The 22,002-nt window shown below is 41.9% G+C and overlaps 1 protein-coding gene across 1 annotated transcript in view; it reads left to right on the top strand.

Moving 5' to 3' along the window:
* The window catches only part of LOC140453242 (dynein axonemal heavy chain 5-like), a 293,833-nt gene that overhangs the window by 65,727 nt on the left and 206,104 nt on the right, over window positions 1–22,002 (top strand). Inside the window, 5 exon segments of the mRNA XM_072547816.1 lie at window positions 2,561–2,818; window positions 3,110–3,217; window positions 7,665–7,750; window positions 8,213–8,534; window positions 21,768–21,974. Coding sequence (XP_072403917.1) covers window positions 2,561–2,818; window positions 3,110–3,217; window positions 7,665–7,750; window positions 8,213–8,534; window positions 21,768–21,974 — 981 coding nt within the window.

Below are 22,002 nucleotides of genomic sequence, written 5' to 3'. Positions count from 1 at the left end.
GGGCTACCACATTGGTCTCTTTATTGTTTCGAATATTCATAAATGAGAGATGAGAATGTGGGAAGAATGATCAATAGTTTGTGAATGACAAGATTAGGCAGGTAATTGATAGCAAGGTATCAGGCTACAGGAAAATATTACCAGATTGAGCAGCTCAGTGGAGGGTGGAATTTAAACTTGGTAAATGTGAGGTGATGCACTTTGGAAGAAGGAACAAGTCGAGGGAATACTCAATGAATGGCAAGACACTAGGAAAGAACAGAAGGATCTTGGATGCTTGTCCTCAGATTCCTGAAGGTGGCAGGGCAGGTTAATAGGGTAGTTAAGAAGGCATTTGGGATCCTTGCCTTTAACAGTCGTGGAATTGATTATCAGAACAGGGAGGTCATGTTAGAACTTTGGTTAGGCCAAACTGGTGTGTTGTGTGCAGTTCTGGTCACCACATCATAGAAAGGATGTGATTGGACTGGAGGGACTGCAAAGGAGATTCACCAGGATGTTGCCTGGGATAGAGCATTTGATTATATGGAGACGCTGGATAATCTAGGAATGTTTTCTTTGGAGTAGAGAGGTTGGGAGAGGACCTGATAGAGGTGTATAACATCATGAGGGGCATGGACAGGGTGAGTAGAGAACAGTTGTCCTCTTATTTGAAGGGTTGAAAACAAGGGAGCATAATTTTAAAGTTAAAGGCAGGAAGTTTACAGATGATTAGAGGAAAAGCCTTTTTCACCCAGAGGGTGGTGGGAATCTGGAATGCACTGCCTGGGAGGGCAGTTGAGGTCAAAATCTCACAAATTTTATAAAATACTGGGATGAACATTCAAGGCTATGGGTCTAAAGGGGAAAGTGGAGTGAGTGTAGGTACTGGTATAGTTTTGGCAAGATAGACTTGATTGGTCGAAGGGCTTCTGTTCTGTATGATTCTTCTGCTTGTCCTTTCCCATCTGAAGATGAGCAGCTCCCATTGTCCGTGTCAGATGGGAGTCACTTCAGGCGTTGGTTTAGGAATGATTAAACCTCTTGAACTTCTACACCAGCTGCTACTCTTGCAATTGTCCTTCTGTTGGCTCCTCCTTCATTTACTTTGCCGAGAAGTAAGAGGTTTCAGGGAGAATGACGTTTAACAGCCTTCTGCCTTGCATCTTTTAGCCCTCCCATCCCTCCCTGCTTCCTTTGTCCCATCCTTCACACTGGAGCTCCAGGTAGGTGGATGGTTGCATGTTTGCTATTCAGTATGCATTCCCTTGGTTCATCTTTGCTACCTGTGCGTAACTGAGGCATTTGGTTTATGGCCAGTTGGCCTGTCATCCCATACAGGCTGCAGCACTTAGTCCACTTGCACTTTTTGATATGATGGTTTTCCTCCTTGTAATCCTAAAAAATGAAGGCACTACAGTTGGCCACAATGTGGCGAGATTTGCTGCAGGAAACAAGCTCTTGGATGACCAACTGAGATGAGATAGCCCCAGCATCCCTGAAAGCAAAGCACAGAGAGCGGAGGATCACTTCTTTGCTATTTACATCAAAGTGACCTTGACCTGCTCTTTGCTGAACCGAACCCTGAAGCTTTTCTTGACTTCTGTGTTGTCCTCCATCATGTTGACATACCTGACAAGGAAGGTCAGCACAGTGATAATGGGGATGGGAGTTGTGAAAGCGCACAGTTGCAGGAAAGTTCCATTGTGATTGCAGCATAAACAGAGACTTTGTTTTAAGGATTGACAATGGTGCCAGGGTTTCTTTCTCCTCAAATATCTCAAGAAATTTCAAACTTACAGTAAAGTTCTTGAAGGTCACATCTATGTGGCCATTACTGAAGAGGTCTTGCAGACACTAGATGTCCACAGCTTCAAATCTGAAGCATTCTAAAGATGATAAGGTTGATCGGTGTACCTCCTTCATTATCTTCCATTACTACCCTAACACCGGTGTACAGCCTCTGGTTTGGCAAAAATTGGCCCACCATGGTCTATTTCCAAAAGCAGTGAAGTAACTCAAAGCTGACCATGCTGACAAATTCAATATATTGCAACCAATGATTTGAGATGGCATGGTGGCTCAGTGGTGAGCACCGCTGCCTCATGGCACCAGGAACCCAGGTTCAATGCCAGCCTTGGGCCACTGTCTATGTGGAGTTTGCGCATTCTCCCTGTGTCTGCATGGGTTTTCTCTGGGTGTTCCAGTTTCCTTCCATAGTCCAAAGATGTGCAGAGTAAGTGGATTGACCATGTTAAATTGCCCATAGTTCAGGGATGTGCTGGCTAGGTGGATTAGCCATGGGAACTGCAGGGTTACAGAGATAGGCTGGGGGTGTTGGTCTGGGTGGAATGTTCTTCATTGGGGCAGTGTGGACTTAATGGGCCAACTGGTCTGCTTCTGCACTGTGGGGATCCTATGAATTGTGCAGTCGAAATGAAATTCAAATTTACTGTTCTGAACATCAGTATGCTTCAAAGATTGACAACTAAGTACTATTGATAAAGCTTTTGAATTCCATTATGTGTATAATTCTCAGGATGTTAATAACAACAACTTGTCCTTTTTCTTACAATGTTAGGAATATCAGTCTTGTTATAACATGACCAAGCAAAAAATGAAGGAGAATCCAAAGGAAAAACCTTTTGAGTTTAGTGAAATGTATATCTTTGGGAAGTTTGATACATTTGAGAAACGACTAAAAAAGATTATTGAGATACTAGAGACTATTACTATATACTCCAGCCTCGAAGAATCCACAATTGAAGGGGCTGAAGAATTGGCAAACAAATTTCAGGTCAGAAATATAACTGTGTGTCAAAATCAAAATAAATTTTATGTTGTCTCATTTATACACAAATGTCATTTCTGTTTCTTACCGTATTACAATGCAAGTATTTGGATTGACATTGAGAAGTAGATTTTCCTACTATTGTGTATTTAAAATTTCTAATACCATATTGTGGATGTTGGTGTATTTTGAGAATTACATGAGGGACAGTCTGGGATATATTTTGTACCTCATTGTAATGACATGTTTTGGGTGTAAATTTGGTACACTAGAATTAGATTCCAATTGAATGAATTTCTTTGATAGACCAGTTCACTTTCTGTCTTTCATATATTGCAGATTATTGCATCTGGAATGAAAAAGCAAGATTATAATATCCTGGACTACAAAAAGACAGTTTTTGATGTGGATTACATGCTTTTTACTACTCAGATCAGTGACTTGAATGTTTGTATCCATTTAAAAATTTGAGTGGAGAAACCTTGTAATATTTGGCTTTATTTTTTATAACAGATTTTGAATGAATCTGGGGCAGACTGATGGGATGAATACCTCTTGATTTTAACGTTTAGAACATTTCCAGGTGGAATGTGTCCTCAAAGAACCAATGATACAGCATAAACTATCCTTAGTATTCTAATTGTAGGTGCTACTCACACAGGATATAAGGGTGACATGTGAATAATACTAAAATATTACATTAATGAATTAGAATTCATTCCGTAATGTAGAAAGCATTTCACATAATATCTATCCCTTTACCTGACTTATCGATGCATCATCTTGGCATTTGGTGAAAGCATTCATGGAATAAGAATTTTGACTCTGAAAGAGTTGTGTCATTATTATGAAAATTTCTTAGTATTGCAAGCAATTGTCAGTGGTCAAATAAGGTGGTGTAGCACCTTTCCTATGAACATGTTTCATTGCTTAATATAGCCTTCAATTATATGTAGCAGTTCTGGTCAAATGAAAACAATTATTTGGAGGCCTGTTTGTCAATGTAAATACCATGGGAATGGTTGTAATTCACTGGTGAAATGTGGGCATTGCTGGCTAGGCCTCCATTTGTTGCCAATCCGTAACTGCCCTCAAGAAGGTGGTGGTGAGTGTATCTTCTAGCCTTGTTCTTCGAGATGGTAGAGTTTGCAAGTTTGGAAGGTGCTCTCAAAGTTGCTGTGGAGTTGCTGTGTACAAAATGGTGCACATTCTTGCCATGGTGGCACAGGAAGTGAATGTTTAAAGGCATGAGTAGAGTTCTAGACAAATGGGCTGCTTTATCCTGAATATATCAAGTATCTTGAGTGATGTTGAAAATGCATGCATCCATGCAAATGGAGACCATTCCGACACATTCCTGACTTATGCCTTGCAAGATAATGTACAGGTTTTGGGGAAACAGGAGGTGGATGACTTGACACAGAATTCCGACTAGACTTCTGATGGCCGGTCAACAGTATGCCACAGAATGTTGAGAGTGGGGATTCAGCAATGTTAATGCCATTGAATGTCTTCAGTACAATCGCCAGAATGTTGTCAGTGCCCATAGCTTTGAAGTACCTAGAGCCTCCAGTTAGAGGCGACACGTGGAGGGGATTGAATTAGCTGAGGGTTAGCATCTATGATGCGAGGGATCTCAGGCTGAGGCCCTGAGATAGATAGTCCACTTACTATTCTGGCTGAAGATGGATGTAAATGCATTAGCATTATTTTTTACACTGATGTGCTGGCTCTCCCAACATTGTGGATAAGAACATTGATGGAATCACCTTCTCCAGTGAATTGTTTAATTGTTCACCACACTGGATGTGCCTGGACCACTCATCCATCAGGTGTGGGATTGCTTAGATATCTATTTATTGCAAGCTGCTCACATAGCTTCGATGTTCTGGCTGTTTGTTTCTAGTACATTAATCGATGCATCTCCATGACATATGAATAGAACACTGACAAGCAGCAAATTTGTCTTCAGCTCTCCACTTCATCACCCTGCCCCCACCTTTATCTGCAGCTTCCTCTACACCCATCCCCAGTCCTGAAGGAGGGTTACACCTGAAACGTGCCTCCTCTGCCTTCTGATGCTGCCTGGCTTGCTGTGTTCTTCCAGCCTCCTGCCTGTCTACTTCAGCTCTCTGCTGGCAAGGAAGTTTAAGTGGACCATGGGAAAAAAAGTGTGCAGAGAGAACAAAGGCAAGAGTAGACTTTTCTCAATGCACTTCCACTTGGCCTCTTTTTCCATGACATCTCCTATAGTTGTTTCTGTTCACATCATTAAAAAACCTTCAAATAACTTATATATGAAAAAAACACTAACATACTTTGCCCTTGTTGCTGTAGTAGTTTGATTCCCCAATGGACAAAGTCATGATCAGGAAAGTACATCCAGGTGTAGGCCTTGCAGTCAATGATACACCACTCTAATCTAGACTCTGATCTCCAGCTTCTGCAGTCCTTGTTTTTGCCTATGATCTTTTTATCTCTCTGCTTATCGATCTCTCTTCCTATAAATTCTGTGCCTGTGTGCGTCCCTCTCACTTCACCTGATGAAGAGGCAACGCTTTGAAAGCTTGTGATTTCAAATAAACCTGTTGGACTATAACCTGGTGTCACCTGGCTTCTGACTTTGTCCACCTCAGTCCAACATGAGCACTTCCACACCATAGACTAGTGTAGGTTATAAGAGCTATGCAGTCTTCCACATGCAAAACTAATAAACTTATAGCAGTTACAAATGATATGTATGTTGAAGGAATGGAATCTTTTCCATTTGATGAATGCTGCAGGGTTTCTTGTTGGATTATCAAGGTACCTTGATTGCACATTTGTACAATGAGCCATTGAACCCTACTATAGAAAGGCAAGAGTTTTTGTGCCTGACTGTCCAGTTACTGTTAAAGTACACATGTTGCACAAAGTGGGATATACCAGGCTGGATGTTACAAATATGTGTCCTTAGTGTTGGCTTTGCACCCACCTCTGAGTTCACCCCCATAATTGAGTGTGATTGGGCAGGCACTGAATTTTGAAGATCACACATCATGTGTAAATAAATAATTAAGAGTCAATAAAGATCATTAAAAGGCAGATCGCAAGATGGGCGTCCTTGTTCAGTCTACTCGCAGAACTTTATGGGTGAACAGGCAGTGGCTAACTGCTGAGTTTTCTTCCAGAGCAGAACAGGGTGAGCATCCCAACACAGCACCCCATAATTATCTGTGAATTAGGAAGTAGATCCTTGGGCTCCAGATTATGGCCTACAGATGTTCCCAGTTGAAGGAGTTGGAAGTGAAGACTTTCAGGGCTGTGGTACTTTGAAGGCCAGTGTTTTGCATGCCTACTCAGGAGGCCTTCTGCCAAGAGGCTGAAAATATCCAAAATACATTGATGTGAGAGCCTGATTCTCCTGAAGCAACTGTTGCTCAAATATGCCAATGAAGCTGATCTTCTCAACACTTTCTATACATGTTTTCTGGGTATTTCTTCATTCAGACTCTAGCTCTATGTCCTAGCTGTCAGGCCTGTGGAGTGGCACGTGGCTGCTAAAAAGGCAGAGGTTGCTTGCTGCTCCTGGTCTCTCTGCCAGTTCTCTTGCTCCTCATTAGAAATTGATTGGTGACGTAAACCTCTCCCATTCTGCAATGAAGGTGGGGGTCAACTGAGTTTACAGTAAGGTAACTAATGGGCAAATTAAGTCAAATGGCTTTTAAAAAATTGCTCTTGTCCTGGATACCAGAAAAATTGTACTCTTGTAATTTGCTGAAGTAAAAAATTATGAAGTAAAGATTCTTTATCCTACAAGCATCAAGCTACAAAATCAATATCTATGTGGAATTAAACCTGGAGCACACATCTGGGTGAGGAAATCCTTTCTCGGTCTCGCCCTCTCTCCATGATGCCTCTTTTGTACAAAGGCAACATGTTTTCCTTCATTTACCCCTCAAGTTCTCCTGCTTGATTCCCTTCTCTTACTATCAACACCTGGAGGCCATTTTACACTATAGCATGCCAATTTAGTAATCGATGACATTCCACTTTCCCAGCCTTAATGACATTGATAAAAATCAGGAAATCTGTGTCTATGCAATTAAATCTAGATGAATAGGTTAATTGCCACTTAATTGCTATGTAACATTTATATATCTGACCTAGCTCCTTCAAGGGAATTTCCCACTTTCTTCCGAATGTGTGCCTGTTAAAAGCAGAAGAAAATGGAAACTTCCTGGATTTCCCACATGCTGCTATTTTTCAGAGCTTTAACCTCCACACGCAGCCAAGTCCATCCAAACCCTACCACCTCCCCACCGCACCTCCCCCTCGAAAAGCCCCCACCTCATGCAGAGAAAATCAAACTGTAACTGCATGGTGTGTGTACTGATGTGTGATTATTTACAATGTCTATTTTACATTTTTGGATTTTTAATCAAGATCATTTTCTTGTTCCGCTTCTCAGACCACTCTCCTAATGATGTCTAAAGATCAGTATCCCACAGTGAGAAAAAAGACATTTGCACACATTTCACTTGATTACTTGTTAAACTCACTTCCCAGTGAATTGGCATGAGGCAGGTTTAATAATAAAGTCAGTGCTGTCTACTCCTAGCAGCAGTTTAAGAAACAATACAGAATGCTCTGAAAAGCATTTAAGATGAATTATCTTACAATCTAGTGTGTAAGATTATTTGCTTAAAATCTAGCTAATTTCAGCATGCATAAGATTTGATCAAAAATCCCATGTGGCCAGTCCCCAGATTCAGTCACCTCAAGCATGGTCTAGTAGATTATGTGGTTGTTGTACTTTGCTTGGTGTAGTAAATGATATGGGCATACAAAAGAAATATGTTTAAAGTACATAAGTGTGCAGGTTATATCAACATTCTTACCTTTAATTTGACAGGCTGAAATAAAACAGCTCCTGGATACCACTCTTGACAGTATCTCAACCACTCAGAAGGCCTTGTCATTTTTGGTGAAGTTTGAAAAGTAAGTCTGAACATGTCACTGTGCCTTTGAAGAATCTGTATCCTTCCATATTCTTTTAAAAGTGCTGTAGACAACATAACTTATTCAATAAATGCTTCCCAATCTGCAAGTACTATGGAGATTTGCCTTTTGCACTTTCTAGCCTTATGGTTTTCACAACCACTGATTTAGAAACGGTTTGGAGTAAGAAAGTTGCCTGGTGACTTGTTTTCTGAACTATAACTTTTATCCTTGACAGAATGACTGATGTACACTGACTTCAGCTCTATTTCTTAGTGCTTTTTTGAGACAAAATCCTTTGCACATTGTATTGATCAATTTCAGAGCCTGCAGTGATGATTACACTGGAGTGTAAGCCACAGCCAACTCAAAAGACTGTGTTGTGATTGACCTCATTCAGTAATGACTGGTGAAGTGATGTGTTTTATTCAAACATATGGCCATCACCTCTGTGTCTTTCAGACTTGGAATACCATATCTAGGAATTGAGAAGCAATTTCAAAAACTTCTGCACAGCTACAGTAAAGATGTCGATCTTGTATCCCTAATTTACACAAAACAGAAGGCTGATCCTCCAATACCACGTGACTTTCCTCCAGTAGCTGGGAAAATAATTTGGGCTCAGCAGCTCTTCAGACGTATACAGGAGCCCATGTTGCTGTTTGAGCAAAGGACTGGTGTCCTGCAGAGTGCCGATGCAAAGAGGATCATCCGCAGCTATAATAAAGTAGCTAGAGTTTTGGTAGAGTATGAAGTACTTTATCATAGAGCATGGATGCAACAGGTAACATATATATCTTGTAACATATGTTGAACGTAGTCCAATTGATCCCATGTATGGTGTTCAAATTTACATATACAACATTTATATTCGGTCTTACCCCTTGAATAATGACCAATGTAGGAGCTTTAAACAACTTAGGGCTCCTTGACAAATATTAAATTGTAATCAGAAAGTAGGAACAAGAAAAAGTCTTTTGCCTTTTGAGCCATAATGACCAACCTGTACCTCACTCAATTTATTACTTAATCTCAAACCTTTTGATTTCTTTAGCTTTGGAACTCTAATTGTCCTCTCATCTTTCTGGGGAGAGAGTTCCATATTCCTACTGCCCTTTGTTTGAGGAAGTACTTCAATATTTTTCTTCAAAATTGTCTAATTTTAACTTCATATCCACTTATTGTTGACTCCCAAGTAAAGGGAATAGTTTTTCTTGTCTGAATCAAAGAAAGCAGCTATCATTTTGGATGAGTTTCATGGAGAGTTCTCTCCTGCAAGGGCAATTCATCTCCAAATAACTCCTCCCTAAGGTGCTCCCTTTTTGCCACTTCCATGTGATCCCTGACACTGGCACGATCTTTGAACCTAGCTGCACACCCAATAAAGCATGCAGTCTGGAGTTGCCCTTTACTGTGCATGTAGTGGGAGAGCAATCACAAATTAACACTTCTCAGAGCACAGATAGCATGGCTGACACTTGATTGCCCATACAACTGCATATTCTCATATCTATCACTGTTTATGAACCAAGCCACACAGCTTATTTAATCGGCCCAATCCCATTTTACAAGCCCATCTAAGTCAGTGCCACCCTCTTCCAAGGTCTAGCATCTTATCATTGTTCAATGTAGGACCATCACATACAGGAAAGGCTTCAAATGTTTTGAAGCATTCACTTTATTCAGCAGTGGCAAACTGAATAACAAACAAACAGAAGTTTCACTGGAAATGGAAATAGACTGCTTGCCTTCAGAACAACAACAAATTCACAATCAGTGAATGATCACTGCACCCAGCTCAGATCTACTAGAACCGGTGTCAATTAAATCCTGTCTGGCTTGTAACAGCCAAAGCTACTGTGCTATATCATACAGAAAGCAATGTTCCTCCCATTCAATGTCCTCATCTTCCTCCTTGGAAAACTGCTGTCATTCTTCTAGGCCAAAGCCTACGGTCCGGGTTGTGACACTGATGTCATCACAGGGACAATAGACAATAGGTGCAGGAGTAGGCCATTCTGCCCTTCGAGCCTGCACCACCATTCAATATGATCATGGCTGATCATCCTTGATCATATCCTGTTCCTGCCTTATCTCCATAACCCTTGATTCCACAATCCTTGAGAGCTCTATCCAACTCTTTCTTAAATGAATCCAGAGACTGGGCCTCCACTGCCCTCTGGGGCAGAGCATTCCACACAGCCACCACTCTCTGGGTGAAGAAGTTTCTCCTCATCTCTGTCCTAAATGGTCTACCCCGTATTTTTAAGCTGTGTCCTCTGGTTCGGCACTCACCCATCAGCGGAAACATGTTTCCTGCCTCCAGAATGTCCAATCATTTAATAATCTTATATGTCTCAATCAGATCCCCCTCAGTCTTCTAAACTCAAGGGAATACAAGCCCAGTCGCTCCAGTCTTTCAGTGTAAGGTAATCCTGCCATTCCAGGAATTGACTCGTGAACCTACGCTGCACTCCCTCAATAGCCAGAATGTCTTTCCTCAAGATGAGTTGGTGTGATCTGACACAGTTGTGTCTATACTAACCTTTCTCCATCTGTTTATTGAGGATTGAGAGCTCACACAGGTCCTAGTGGCTCTTTTGAAGGACACAATTGCATAATTCTAGCTGTCACCTTGATGGCTTCTGGGATAAGATGGCCACCCACGCTTCCATGTCACAGGTTTCACTCCAGCAGCTGGCATAGTTCTGTGACAGTGTCCGGGACATGCTCCGTCTGCAGTGACACTTGCCCCCACTCTTCCAGAGGAACTGACATCGTGGACAAACGTCTCAGACCCTCCTGTACCTCTTGTGCATCCTGAGGGGACCTTTATGTGATCCCACCATGTGGGTTATTCAGCAGCTGCTGGAGGCTCCTGATGGTCCTGGGCTTCTAGGAGCAGCTGGTCCTCCACTGTTCCTATGTTGCACCACAGCAACAGCAACGATAACCTCTGCTGTAGCTGGATCAGTCATGTTTGCAATGAACCTATGTGATTGCACTGAACACTTAGAACATAAGAACAGGTCCCTGGTATTGTGGGCAATCAGCATTCTCATCACTTAAATGGCAGTTTAGCAAACTCTGCCATGCACTGGGACATGGAAAACACCAGCAGGGAGGGCCTTGGGATACCTCTTTGAAGCTTTAATGTAGAGCTTTATTCCAACGACTGCAGCACCTGTCATGTCACAAAGAGACAGTTCAAGGTACTAAGATCTTGTCCTCCTAGACACATCACCCAAGAAAGGTATCATTTCATCTAAGAACATTAGCACACATTTGTGCTCTATATTATGAGACTGAATCAGTTTCATGCCCCTGTGCAGCTTGAGGTCTTGCCTTATCTTTGTGCTTTGTGGCCCTCAGATGCAACTTTTAAAGCCGTATTTAATTACTTCAACTTCACAGAGCTGATTATCTCCAGCTTGGCGAAGATTGTTTGTGACCAGCATTTGCACACTACAGTTTCGCAATGCATGCATTTCACTTGCATGCTGCATTAATTACAGATTATTTTAACTTGAACTGTGTAGGTGCTAGCTCAATCATATGTCCCTTGAAGTCTCTCCTGTTGCTCACAAGTGGAGCCTGTGTGCTGAAAAAGAAAGAAAAGCTGACCCCACCCACTCAGCTTGCATTTAGGAGTCAACAGAATATGGAAGGCAACATAGATCACTCTTAACACACTGAGCCTCAGTCTCAGCTTGGAACCTCCAGGTCCCTTTACTCTTGGCATTATCCGTTGAGCCCATCAGTACTGATCCTCCACAGGTTCCCGAAAAGAACCTGGAATTACATCTACTCTCATCATTACAGCATCAATCCCAGCCCTTAGTTTAGTCTTGCCCAGCATCGAGATGCACAATCTCTGACTGAGAAGCACCCTTTGACTTGATTGAGGACTATACCCCTTAGACATTGAGATATGGCTTTTTTTTATTCATTCATGGATGAGGGTATTGCTGGCCAGGCCTGCATCTAAAGCCCATCCCAGAGGGTAATTAAGGGTCAATCATATTGCTGTGGGTCTAGAGATACATGTAGTGACTTCACTTAAGGACATTAGTGAATCAGATGGGCTTTTCCTGGCAATAGACATGAAATCATTAGGTCATAAACGTAATGATGACAGGTCATCATTAGACTATTAATTCTGGATTTGAATTGAATTCAGATTCTACCATCTGGGATTCACACCCAGGTCCCCAGCACGCTATCTGAATCTCTGGATTAAGAGTCCAGCAATAATACCACTAGGCCATCACCTCCCCCTTAATTTGATTGAAGCACATACAGTGTATTTGTTACATAATCCTGAAGACCTGTGCTTGAGAACCTGTTGCATCTCTAATTCCAGTACAGCTACAACACTGGCCACTACCCAATGGCCTAGTGGTATTATCCTGGACTGCTAATCCTGAGACCCAGGTATTGGTCTGGATGTGACAATACTCTTAACATTGAGAAGCTGTTCACGGGATTGCAACTTTCCCAAATTTCTTTCTATTGCCCAGGTCGTTAATGGGCTTGGAAGATATTACCCTCTGTATCTATTTACCTGATTGAATCTATTTATAATCTTGAGTATTTTAATCAGATCACCTCTGCATCTTCTTTCAAGGTTGATTCTTCTATATGTAATTAATTAATGTTGTTTGTTTACATGCTGAATTAGTGGCCAGTCCAACCTTTTCCCATTTTCCTAGAAGTGCTGGATATTTTATTTACTTTGTTAGCATTAAGTTTTTAATCTCAGGAAAAATTACTGAGCAAGTTAACTTAAATTTATAGAACACACGTAGAACATAGAACACAGTACAGGCCTGTTGGCCCTTGATGTTGTGCCAGCCTTTCATCCCACTCTAAGGTCAGACGAACCTACATACCCTTCATTGTACTATCTTCCACGTGCCTCTCCAAGAGTTGCTTAAACGCCCCAAGTGGTATCTGAGTCTACTACCACTGCCAGCAGTGCATTCCATGCGATCACCACACTCAGTGTAAAGAAAATACCTCTGACAGCTCCCCTAAACCTTCCTCCAATTGCCTTAAAATTACACCACCCCGTGATAGACATTTCCATCCCAGGAAAAAATCTCTGGCTATCCACTCTATCTATGCTTCTCAACATCTCGTACACCTCTATCAAGTCACCTCTCATCCATCTTCATTCCAATGAGAAAAGCCCTGGCTCCCTCAACTTATCTTCATAAGACATGCCCTCCAATCCAGGCAGCATCCTGGTAAATTTCCTTGGCACCCTCTGTAAAGCTTCTACATCTTTCCTATAATGAGGCAACCCGAACTGAACACAATATGCCAAGTGTGGTCTAACCAGGGCTCTATAGAGCTGCAGCATAACCTTGTGGCTCTGAAACTCAATTCCCCTGCTAGTAAAAGCCAACACACCATACACCTTCTTAACAACTCTATCAACCTGGGTGACAACTTGTGGAGGATCTATTTACATGGACTCCAAGATCTCTCTGTTCCTCCACACTGCCAAGAATCCTGCCTTTAACTCTGTAATTATGTTCTATAATTTCTATTAAAAAAAACCTCTGGAACACCATTGTGAGAAACATAGCCCACTCACTTCAATAATTTCAGTCCGAGACAAGATCTGAATCAGTAGTGCCATTTATTTTACACTTGCAAGTGGGTGTGATGTCCACTTCCCTACAAGGCAAGGGACATACACACACTAAATTCAATTCATCCACAACATTTATATGATTTGATGTCTATTGTTTTACACTGCTCCCTCCCCTGTTTACATCGTCCACTTCCCTAAGACCGGCCCCCATTACCCCTGTTTATCTCTTGCCTTATCCGGCCTTGTCTGTGACAAAATGCTTATTCCTGGCCTCACAAGGCTGTTTGACCTCATCCTGCTGTAGGTCATTGTTAGGCATATTCTTTCTTCATCATTATCTACCCCCTTCATCTGTGCCTTTCCCGAGGCCGTTCTGATCCCTATGACCCTTTTAATTGGGGTTTGTTCCTGTGTTTTTGTAAAAGTGGGAAGCACATGTTTATATCTACTGTTTGTACAGGCGTATCTAGCTTAACTTCATCCCCTCACAACATCTTATCTACTTGCCCATAATGTCTACCTTCTGACATACAGTTTTAGCTAATACAAAAACAATTATATATTTCCTCCACATCGTTTCCATTCTTGTTGACTCAGCTCTTGGCTAAAACAATTACACACTGGTGTGAGTTCATTTTACTTTGTAAGATGGAATTGCAGAATTGCAGAAGTAACATTAATTTACCTATATCCCACAATTTCCCCCTTTTCTTTAATTACCATTTGTTATCTTCTGCATTTTTCTTTTAGGGGCACCTGTTTCATCAAGGCTGTTTCAATCAGTCTTTGGGTGAGCCCTCGTATACAGGGTATGATCATTTTTATTAATTGTTACCCACCAAAAGAGAGCTGACACAAAGCCTGCTGCAATCTGGTTACAAGCCTTGAATTCATCAGGTACCCCCCTAGGGACTCCTACCGAATCGAGATAAATCCTGTCATCGAAAGAAGTGTCTAATAGTAATCTCTTACCCCTTCCCTTTTTCCCTCCTATCTTTTCCTTCTCAAATGCCAGGGTAAATGGAATTGCCAATTGTACAATTGCACATATCCCTCTCCAATCTGGAGGTAGCGTGGGTCTCAATATTTTGCCTCCACAGTCCCACCACAGATCCGCTCGGGGAACCTTCAGAGCTGAGTAGTTCCCTCCCTTCTCCATTTCGGTTACATTCTTAATCTCTGTACATAATTTCAGCTCCCCCAAATCTTTCGACTGACTTGTACCTCGTCTACGCACACACGACGTGTGATTTCCAACTGTGGCAGAAAACAGGGGGGGAACTTTTACATCTTTCTTCTCCAAGGGAGGGAACATCAGTGATAGGGAGGTACAATTCCTATCATTCCACGCAGTCTCATCCTGATACAGGGCTATCATACATTTCATGCCCTTCCTGTCTCGCTTCCACCCGAGCGGAAAGGGAACCACCTGGGCCACTGGCCAACCGGAGGCACATGCATAGCAATTGCTTTTGTTCAGACTTTTCACAGTATACTTTACCCATTCAACCCAGACATTTGCATCTCCGTACCCAGTTTCTATTTCAATGGTCTGTTTCAAGTCCTTTACCTCTATAATTTTACTACTTTAGGATCAGTGGGAGGGGTGAAAGATTGTATCTTATTACCCAGTAGTTCTACCCGTTTTCCCTGTCCTACACGAATTCGGAAACAATAGCCCAAGAAATCCTTCCCATTTGCTTTCATTTCTATCCCAAACATTTCATTTCATTGTATGTCATAGGTGCACCCCCCCCCCCCCACCAGGATTGTTTCGTGCCATGTGGTTTTCCTTATCGTTAGGTATATTGGGTTACACTTTTTATCGGGACAATCGCGAGCTAGTCGGAAGGGGGCCTGGTGTACTGTGACGAGACCATTATACTAAATACCATCCCCAAGGCCATCTCCATAGGACTTAAGATGTATCTCAGAGCTGCGGTACTGTCTCTGATTATCTACATCCCCACAATTTACTAAGCTGCATACATCAGCGTCTATTACTTGTGGATTATCAGACTTGGGGACCGTTAATAATACATATGAAAATGATATTTGACAAAATCCCAATACTAAAAGGGCTAGCATCATATCTCTAGCAGCATTCCCAGTATTCTAAACATCATGCTGAATATACAATCTTACAGAAATAATCCCGCGCTCGCGTCGCCACTGTATAATCAGTTACTCAAAGTCTCTTTAGCCTGAGTTTCAGCGAATCTTGCGTTGATTCGGCTGTCCAGACTTCTTCCTCAACTGGAGGGTCCACTCGCCCTTTGATCCGAGTGTAGTGAGACCAGCCTTTCTCTGCTGTCCTTATCGCTGTTTCAGGGGTCAAAAGAGCCTGGTATGGCCCTTCCCAGTCCGGCTGCAATTTAGTCTCTGTCCATGATTTTACTAAGATTCAATCTCCCAGCTGGATGGGATGAATGGTGCATTCAAGGGGTGGAGTCTGTGCCAATAAATCCTGTTTCCTGAGGAAAGACAAAGAGGAGGACAAACCCAGTATATACTTCTTTAAAAACAAATCTTTAGTTTCGGGACTTGGCAATTCTCCATTCGTTCCCAAGTAAGGTAATCCAAATAAGATTTCATAGGGGGATAGTCCCAAATCTTTCCTTGGGGCTGTTCGTACTGCAAGAGAGCTATAGGTAAACATTTGATCCAAGGGAGTCTGGTTCCTATTATCAGTTTAGAGAGCTGTCGTTTGAGTGTTTGGTTCATTCTCTCAACCCTTCCCGATGATGGCGGGTGCCATTGAGTATGGAACTCCCAGGAAATTCCCAACCCTTTCATTACCCCCCCATAACACTTTAGAGGTAAAGTCAGTTCCTTGGTCGGAATCAATATGGTTCACGAGCCCATATAGGGGAATTATGTGCTCCAATATTGTTTTAGACACTCCACTCGCAGTGGCGGTAGCTAGGGGGTATGCCTCAACCCAACCAGATAAATGATCTACTATGACTAGCATATATTTTAGTCTGCCTACCCTGGGGAGTTCAGTATAATCTACTTGTATACTCTGGAAAGGTCTCAGTCCTGGGTCTCTTCCTCCTGGGGTCTGTTTTCTCAAGACTTTCTTATTTACCTTTCTGCATATGATACATCCCTCACATATTTGTTTAGCAATTGTATATATTCCTTTACATCCATATTCCCTAAGAACCAAATCACACATTGCTTGTACTCCCCAATGGCTGCCTTGGTGTAGGACAGCCATAATGTCTTGCATCATCATTTTGTTTAACATTTCCCTTCCATCAGGTAACATCCAATGCCCGTCTGCTGTTTTTACAGTCCCTAAATCTCTCAATTCTTTTTCTCCGCTTTCAGTAAATATAGGAGCTTCCATAGGACCTGGGACAGTAGGTATTAGGGAATGAATCACCACTTCTTGTGGGTTCAGGGCGGCTTCCCTCGCCACTTCAGCAGCTAATCTATTTCCCCTAACCTCTGGTTCATTTCCTTTCTGATGACCATTTACATGCACTACTGCTATTTCTCGGGGAAGTAATAGGGACTCCAAGACCAGTTTAATCAATTCTTCATGTACTAATTCCTTCCCCACCTCTGGGTTAATACTCCCAAAACCACTCCCTTATCCACGGTAGCAAAGAGGTGGAAAGGTTTATCTAGGGAAGGTAAGGCTAACACAGGGGCATGGATCAGATCTCTTTTGCCTCATCATCCCAACTTAGACATTTTGGTTCCCCCCTCTAATAGTTTGAGATATAATTTCTTAGTCTTCTGTGCATAGGAATCAATCCACAATCTGCAATAACCCGTGAGACCCAAACATTTGTGTAACTCCCGTTTAGTGCTGGGCAGCGGCATTCCCACTATTCCCTCTATCCGTTCCGGGCTTATCTTTCGCTTTCCCTCACTAACTAAATGTCCCAAGTATTTCACTTCTCGCTCCACATATTGTGGTTTGTTTTTAGATACCCTCAGTCCCTGCTGACCCAGGAAATTCAATAATTTGTTAGTGGCTTCTACTACTCTTTCTCTTCTTTTTCCTGTTACTAAAAGGTCGTCTACATACTGCAACAGGGTAGTCCCCTCGGGGCTGCTAAATTTCTCCAATATTTGTTCTAACATCTGTCCAAATAAATTCGGGGATTCCGTAAACCCCTGGGGAAGCACAGTACACTGGTATTGCTGTTGCTGTCCTGCCTTAGGGTCTTCCCACTCAAAGGCAAACAGATTCCTACCTTCCCCTGCCAAGGGACAAGCCCAAAAGGCATCCTTTAAATCTATCACACTAAACCATTTGTGGTCATGAGGGATCTCACTTAATAACGTAGAGGGGTTTGGCACCCTGGGTGCCTGATCTGTACTATTCGATTTAATGTTCTCAAATCCTGCACCAATTGATAAGTTCCATCGGATTTCCGTACTGGTAGAATTGGGGTATTATAAGGAGACATACATGGCTCCAACAGTCCATCTCTAATCAATCCTTCAATTACTGGCTGCAGTCCTCGTTTACCTTCTATGGAAATGGGATATTGTCGCTCACAAACAACATCCCCTTTCCTTTTTTTTAAAATTTACTTCAAGGGGAGGGATCTGTAGTTTTCCACAATTCCCTTCCCTAGCCCATACAATAGGGTCTATCTCTCTCTCCACATCCTCTGTTAACATTGCCTTTTGTACAACTAATTCTTTTTCCTGAATTCCAATCCCCAGTCCTAAGAGGATAATTAAATCTCTCCCTAATAAGTTACTTCCTATATCAGGGATATACAACAGTTCCCCTGTGACCCTATCCTTAGGACCTTCTATCATCATAGGTTCAAATACTGGAACAGTAAATCCTTCCCCTTTTTACCCCCAAAACAGTAATTGACCGTGTTGACATTCCTACTTTCTTTGGTTTAAAATTCAGCGATGACCGTGCTGCCCCCGTATCTACTAGGAAGACTACCTCTTCCCCACAGGGTCCCACCTTCAGGTTTATCAAGGGTTCTTGGTGGATCCCCGGGGGCAGGAACCCCTGACACCCCTATTCTTAATCAAAATTCATAAGCGGAATTGCCCTCTCTTCCCTTTTCAGAGCAGGACACTCCCGCTTAAAGTGCCCTATCTTTCCGCAATAATAGCATCCTGCCTGTGGAAACCTCCAGCTCTGCCCCTGTCGCTCGAACCCTCTATCAAATGTTCCCCCTTGTCCTCTCTGCCCAACATGCTGCCACCCACCCCTCCGGTTGGTCACTATTGGTTCTACTCTTTTCTTAACTACCTCATCAACCGCAGCTACCATCATTTTCACCTTCTGTTTTTGTCTCTCATCCTCTCTCTTTACAAACACTTTCTGTGCCCTCTTAACAATTCATCTAATGGCTTTTCACTCCACCCTTCTATCTTCTGTATCTTTCTCTGTATGTCTGGCCATTCCTTTGTCACAAAAATGTACTTTCAAAAGACCCCGTGCCACTGGGTTCTCAGGATTCATTCCAGAATATTTCCACATTGAGTCTCTTAATCTCTGCAAAAAAAAAAGCTGAAGGAGTCTCATCTTTCTCCTGTCTAACTTCAAAGACTTTAGTCAAATTCTGTGACTTCGGAACTGCCTCTCTTATACCTTTTAGAATCAGGTCTTTCAATTCCTTCATTTCTTCTCTATGCTCCGGGTTTTGATTTTCCCACTGGTGGTCTCTGAGGGGAAACTTCACCTCTCCCTGTCCAGCATCCCCATCTCCAATGGGGTGTTCCCTGTCCCATATTTTAATGGCTGCTCCCCATATAAGTCCCCTTTCTTCCCCAGTAAATAGTATATTCAAAATAGACATTAACTCAGCCCAGGTATACAGACTGGGCCCCAAAAATTGATCAGTTTGTTCAGACAACCCTACCGGATCCTGAACCAGGACCTTCATTTCTTTTTTTTTTAAATGTTCTGACCTCCCCACTGCTGAGGGGGGCACTTACAAACCCAATCTCTTTGTCCCCTATTGGTACCTCCCGAAGGGGATAAGTCATTACATTCTTCCCCTTTTTCTTTTTTTTTTAAAGAAATATTGCAATATTTCTAGCTCCCCATAACTTCAAACACCAATTCATCAATTCATGCTTGACTAACTTTAAAGCCTGTTCCAAACTTGTAAATATATTTATATATTTACATTCATTTATTCAGTATTTAATATTAAAAATGTAAAATGCATACAGTTCTCAATTTTGAAATCCACTGTAATCACCCAGTTTTAGTCCCTTAATTTAAATCCAAAATTAGTTTTCTTAAGTAGTCCTGACCAATCATTGCTCAATTACAATACTATAGGTCGTGAAATAATCAGAGCTGCCTTAAAATTATTTGTCTATTCAAGTTTAAAAAAAGAACTTCTAATGCATGAACAATGGCCGAATCCCAGGTCACAGATATTAACCATAGGATCTTGTTTTTACTACAATCTAATGTTGAACTGAAACTTCAACTGTCCTCCATAAATCGCTTTTATGTAAAGATAAAAGAGATTCGTTAGAAACTGATAGTAAGGCAGTCATGACCTGTAAGAAGAACAGGAGGTATCATTCTTTTCTTTTTCATAATCTCTATAGAATCCTTAACCTTTAAAGAAATCATGTTAAGTTTCCATAATAAGAATCAGATTCAAAACAGTCCTGGAACTCAAGCTCCAGGGAATAAAACGCAAACATTCAATCACCAACAAACAAATGTGCATTCAAACCAAATCACAAAGGGTTAAACTTTCTACCAGCTGTACAGCTCTCTTCATTCTCTCTCTCTCTCACACTCATTGACAAATAAATTCAGATATTTACAAACCCAGTCTTTGTCCGACCTGAATTTTGGCCAAAAGAGGCGGGACGAAGAATGGATTCCTTAGTCCATATGAAGCAACAATATTTAATCATCTTTTTCCCCTGTACAAGTATTATTTTGCCAATTCCACAACATCCTCCCCAAAGAACTTTCTGGAGGTATGTTGTAAGGGACCCTGCCTCCAATTCCATTGCTTTTTCCTTCTTTTGTTTTCCCGGAGGCTTTTTCCTTACCCACGGCACAACCCATATTGAGTTCCTTCGTTAGTCCCTTATTAACTACTAAAACTCAATCCCGGCCACCAAGGCAATACTTAAAAGTCAGATTTCTTACCTTGGTCTGTGCACAGAGTTGCCTGGCCCCTTTGTGCCGTATTGTCTATTGAGCTCCTATCACTGTCTGATTCAGATGTCTCTCTTGTGGGATTTGTACCAGTCGCCCAAGGGAGCAGACCAAACCAGGACACGAGACTGCTCCTCAATGGGGAACGGGACGCGTCTTCCCAGTGTCCAAGGCCAGCCACTCCCCCCGGTGATGGAAGAAAATCCCGGTCAGCCCCCAATTGTGAGAAACAAAGCCCACTCACTTCAATAATTTCAGTCCGAGACAAGATCTGAATCAGTAGTGCCATTTATTTTACACTTGCAAGTGGGTGTGATGTCCACTTCCCTACAAGGCAAGGGACATACACACACTAAATTCAATTCATCCACAACATTTATATGATTTGATGTCTATTGTTTTACACTGCTCCCTCCCCTGTTTACATCGTCCACTTCCCTAAGACCGGCCCCCATTACCCCTGTTTATCTCTTGCCTTATCCGGCCTTGTCTGTGACAAAATGCTTATTTCTGGTCTCACAAGGCTGTTTGACCTCATCCTGCTGTAGGTCATTGTTAGGCATATTCTTTCTTCATCATTATCTACCCCCTTCATCTGTGCCTTTCCCGAGGCCGTTCTGATCCCTATGACCCTTTTAATTGGGGTTTGTTCCTGTGTTTTTGTAAAAGTGGGAAGCACATGTTTATATCTACTGTTTGTACAGGCGTATCTAGCTTAACTTCATCCCCTCACAACATCTTATCTACTTGCCCATAATGTCTACCTTCTGACATACTGTTTTAGCTAATACAAAAACAATTATATATTTCCTCCACATCGTTTCCATTCTTGTTGACTCAGCTCTTGGCTAAAACAATTACACACTGGTGTGAGTTCATTTTACTTTGTAAGATGGAATTGCAGAATTGCAGAAGTAACATTAATTTACCTATATCCCACACCATGATAGATACATTGGTGGAATTGTGTGGACATGGAAAAGAAAAGATTTGTTTTGAATTTTATGAAATGCCAGTGCAATATCTTTCTGTATATATCAGCCTTTACATTGTTAATGGGTGAGCCTTCCCTGAAACGGCAAAGTCTATAAATTATTTCAATGCTAAATGCAGCAGGATCTAGTTTCAAAATGATATGCATTGTAAATTAGTGTTTTGTCAGTGCAATAGGGCTGTTAGATTTCTTTGCACTTAGATGCATTTTGTAATTAAAAGCTTATGCTAATATGGTAATATTATTTAGTGTTGCTTCGATGTTTTTATTCTATGCAAACCTGTTTCAGATGGAAACGGTCCAGTTTGGTCTCCAGGCATCATTATTGGTGAAGCATCCAGACACTGGCGAAATGTTTGTGAACTTTGACCCTTATCTTACAGTCTTGATAAGAGAGGCAGAGTGCATGGCTCGAATGGGTTTAGAGATCCCCCAGACTGCAAAAGCACTTCTACATAAGCGGCATTCTTTGAAAAATATGTACAATAAGCTGCAGGTATTCATGATGGCTGCTGAAGTGGAAC

The sequence above is a fragment of the Chiloscyllium punctatum genome, chromosome 26 (assembly GCF_047496795.1).
Source record: "Chiloscyllium punctatum isolate Juve2018m chromosome 26, sChiPun1.3, whole genome shotgun sequence".
NCBI classification, from domain to species: domain Eukaryota; kingdom Metazoa; phylum Chordata; class Chondrichthyes; order Orectolobiformes; family Hemiscylliidae; genus Chiloscyllium; species Chiloscyllium punctatum.
The sequence above is the reverse complement of the archived record's forward strand: the minus strand, read 5'-3'. Positions and strand labels throughout refer to the sequence as shown.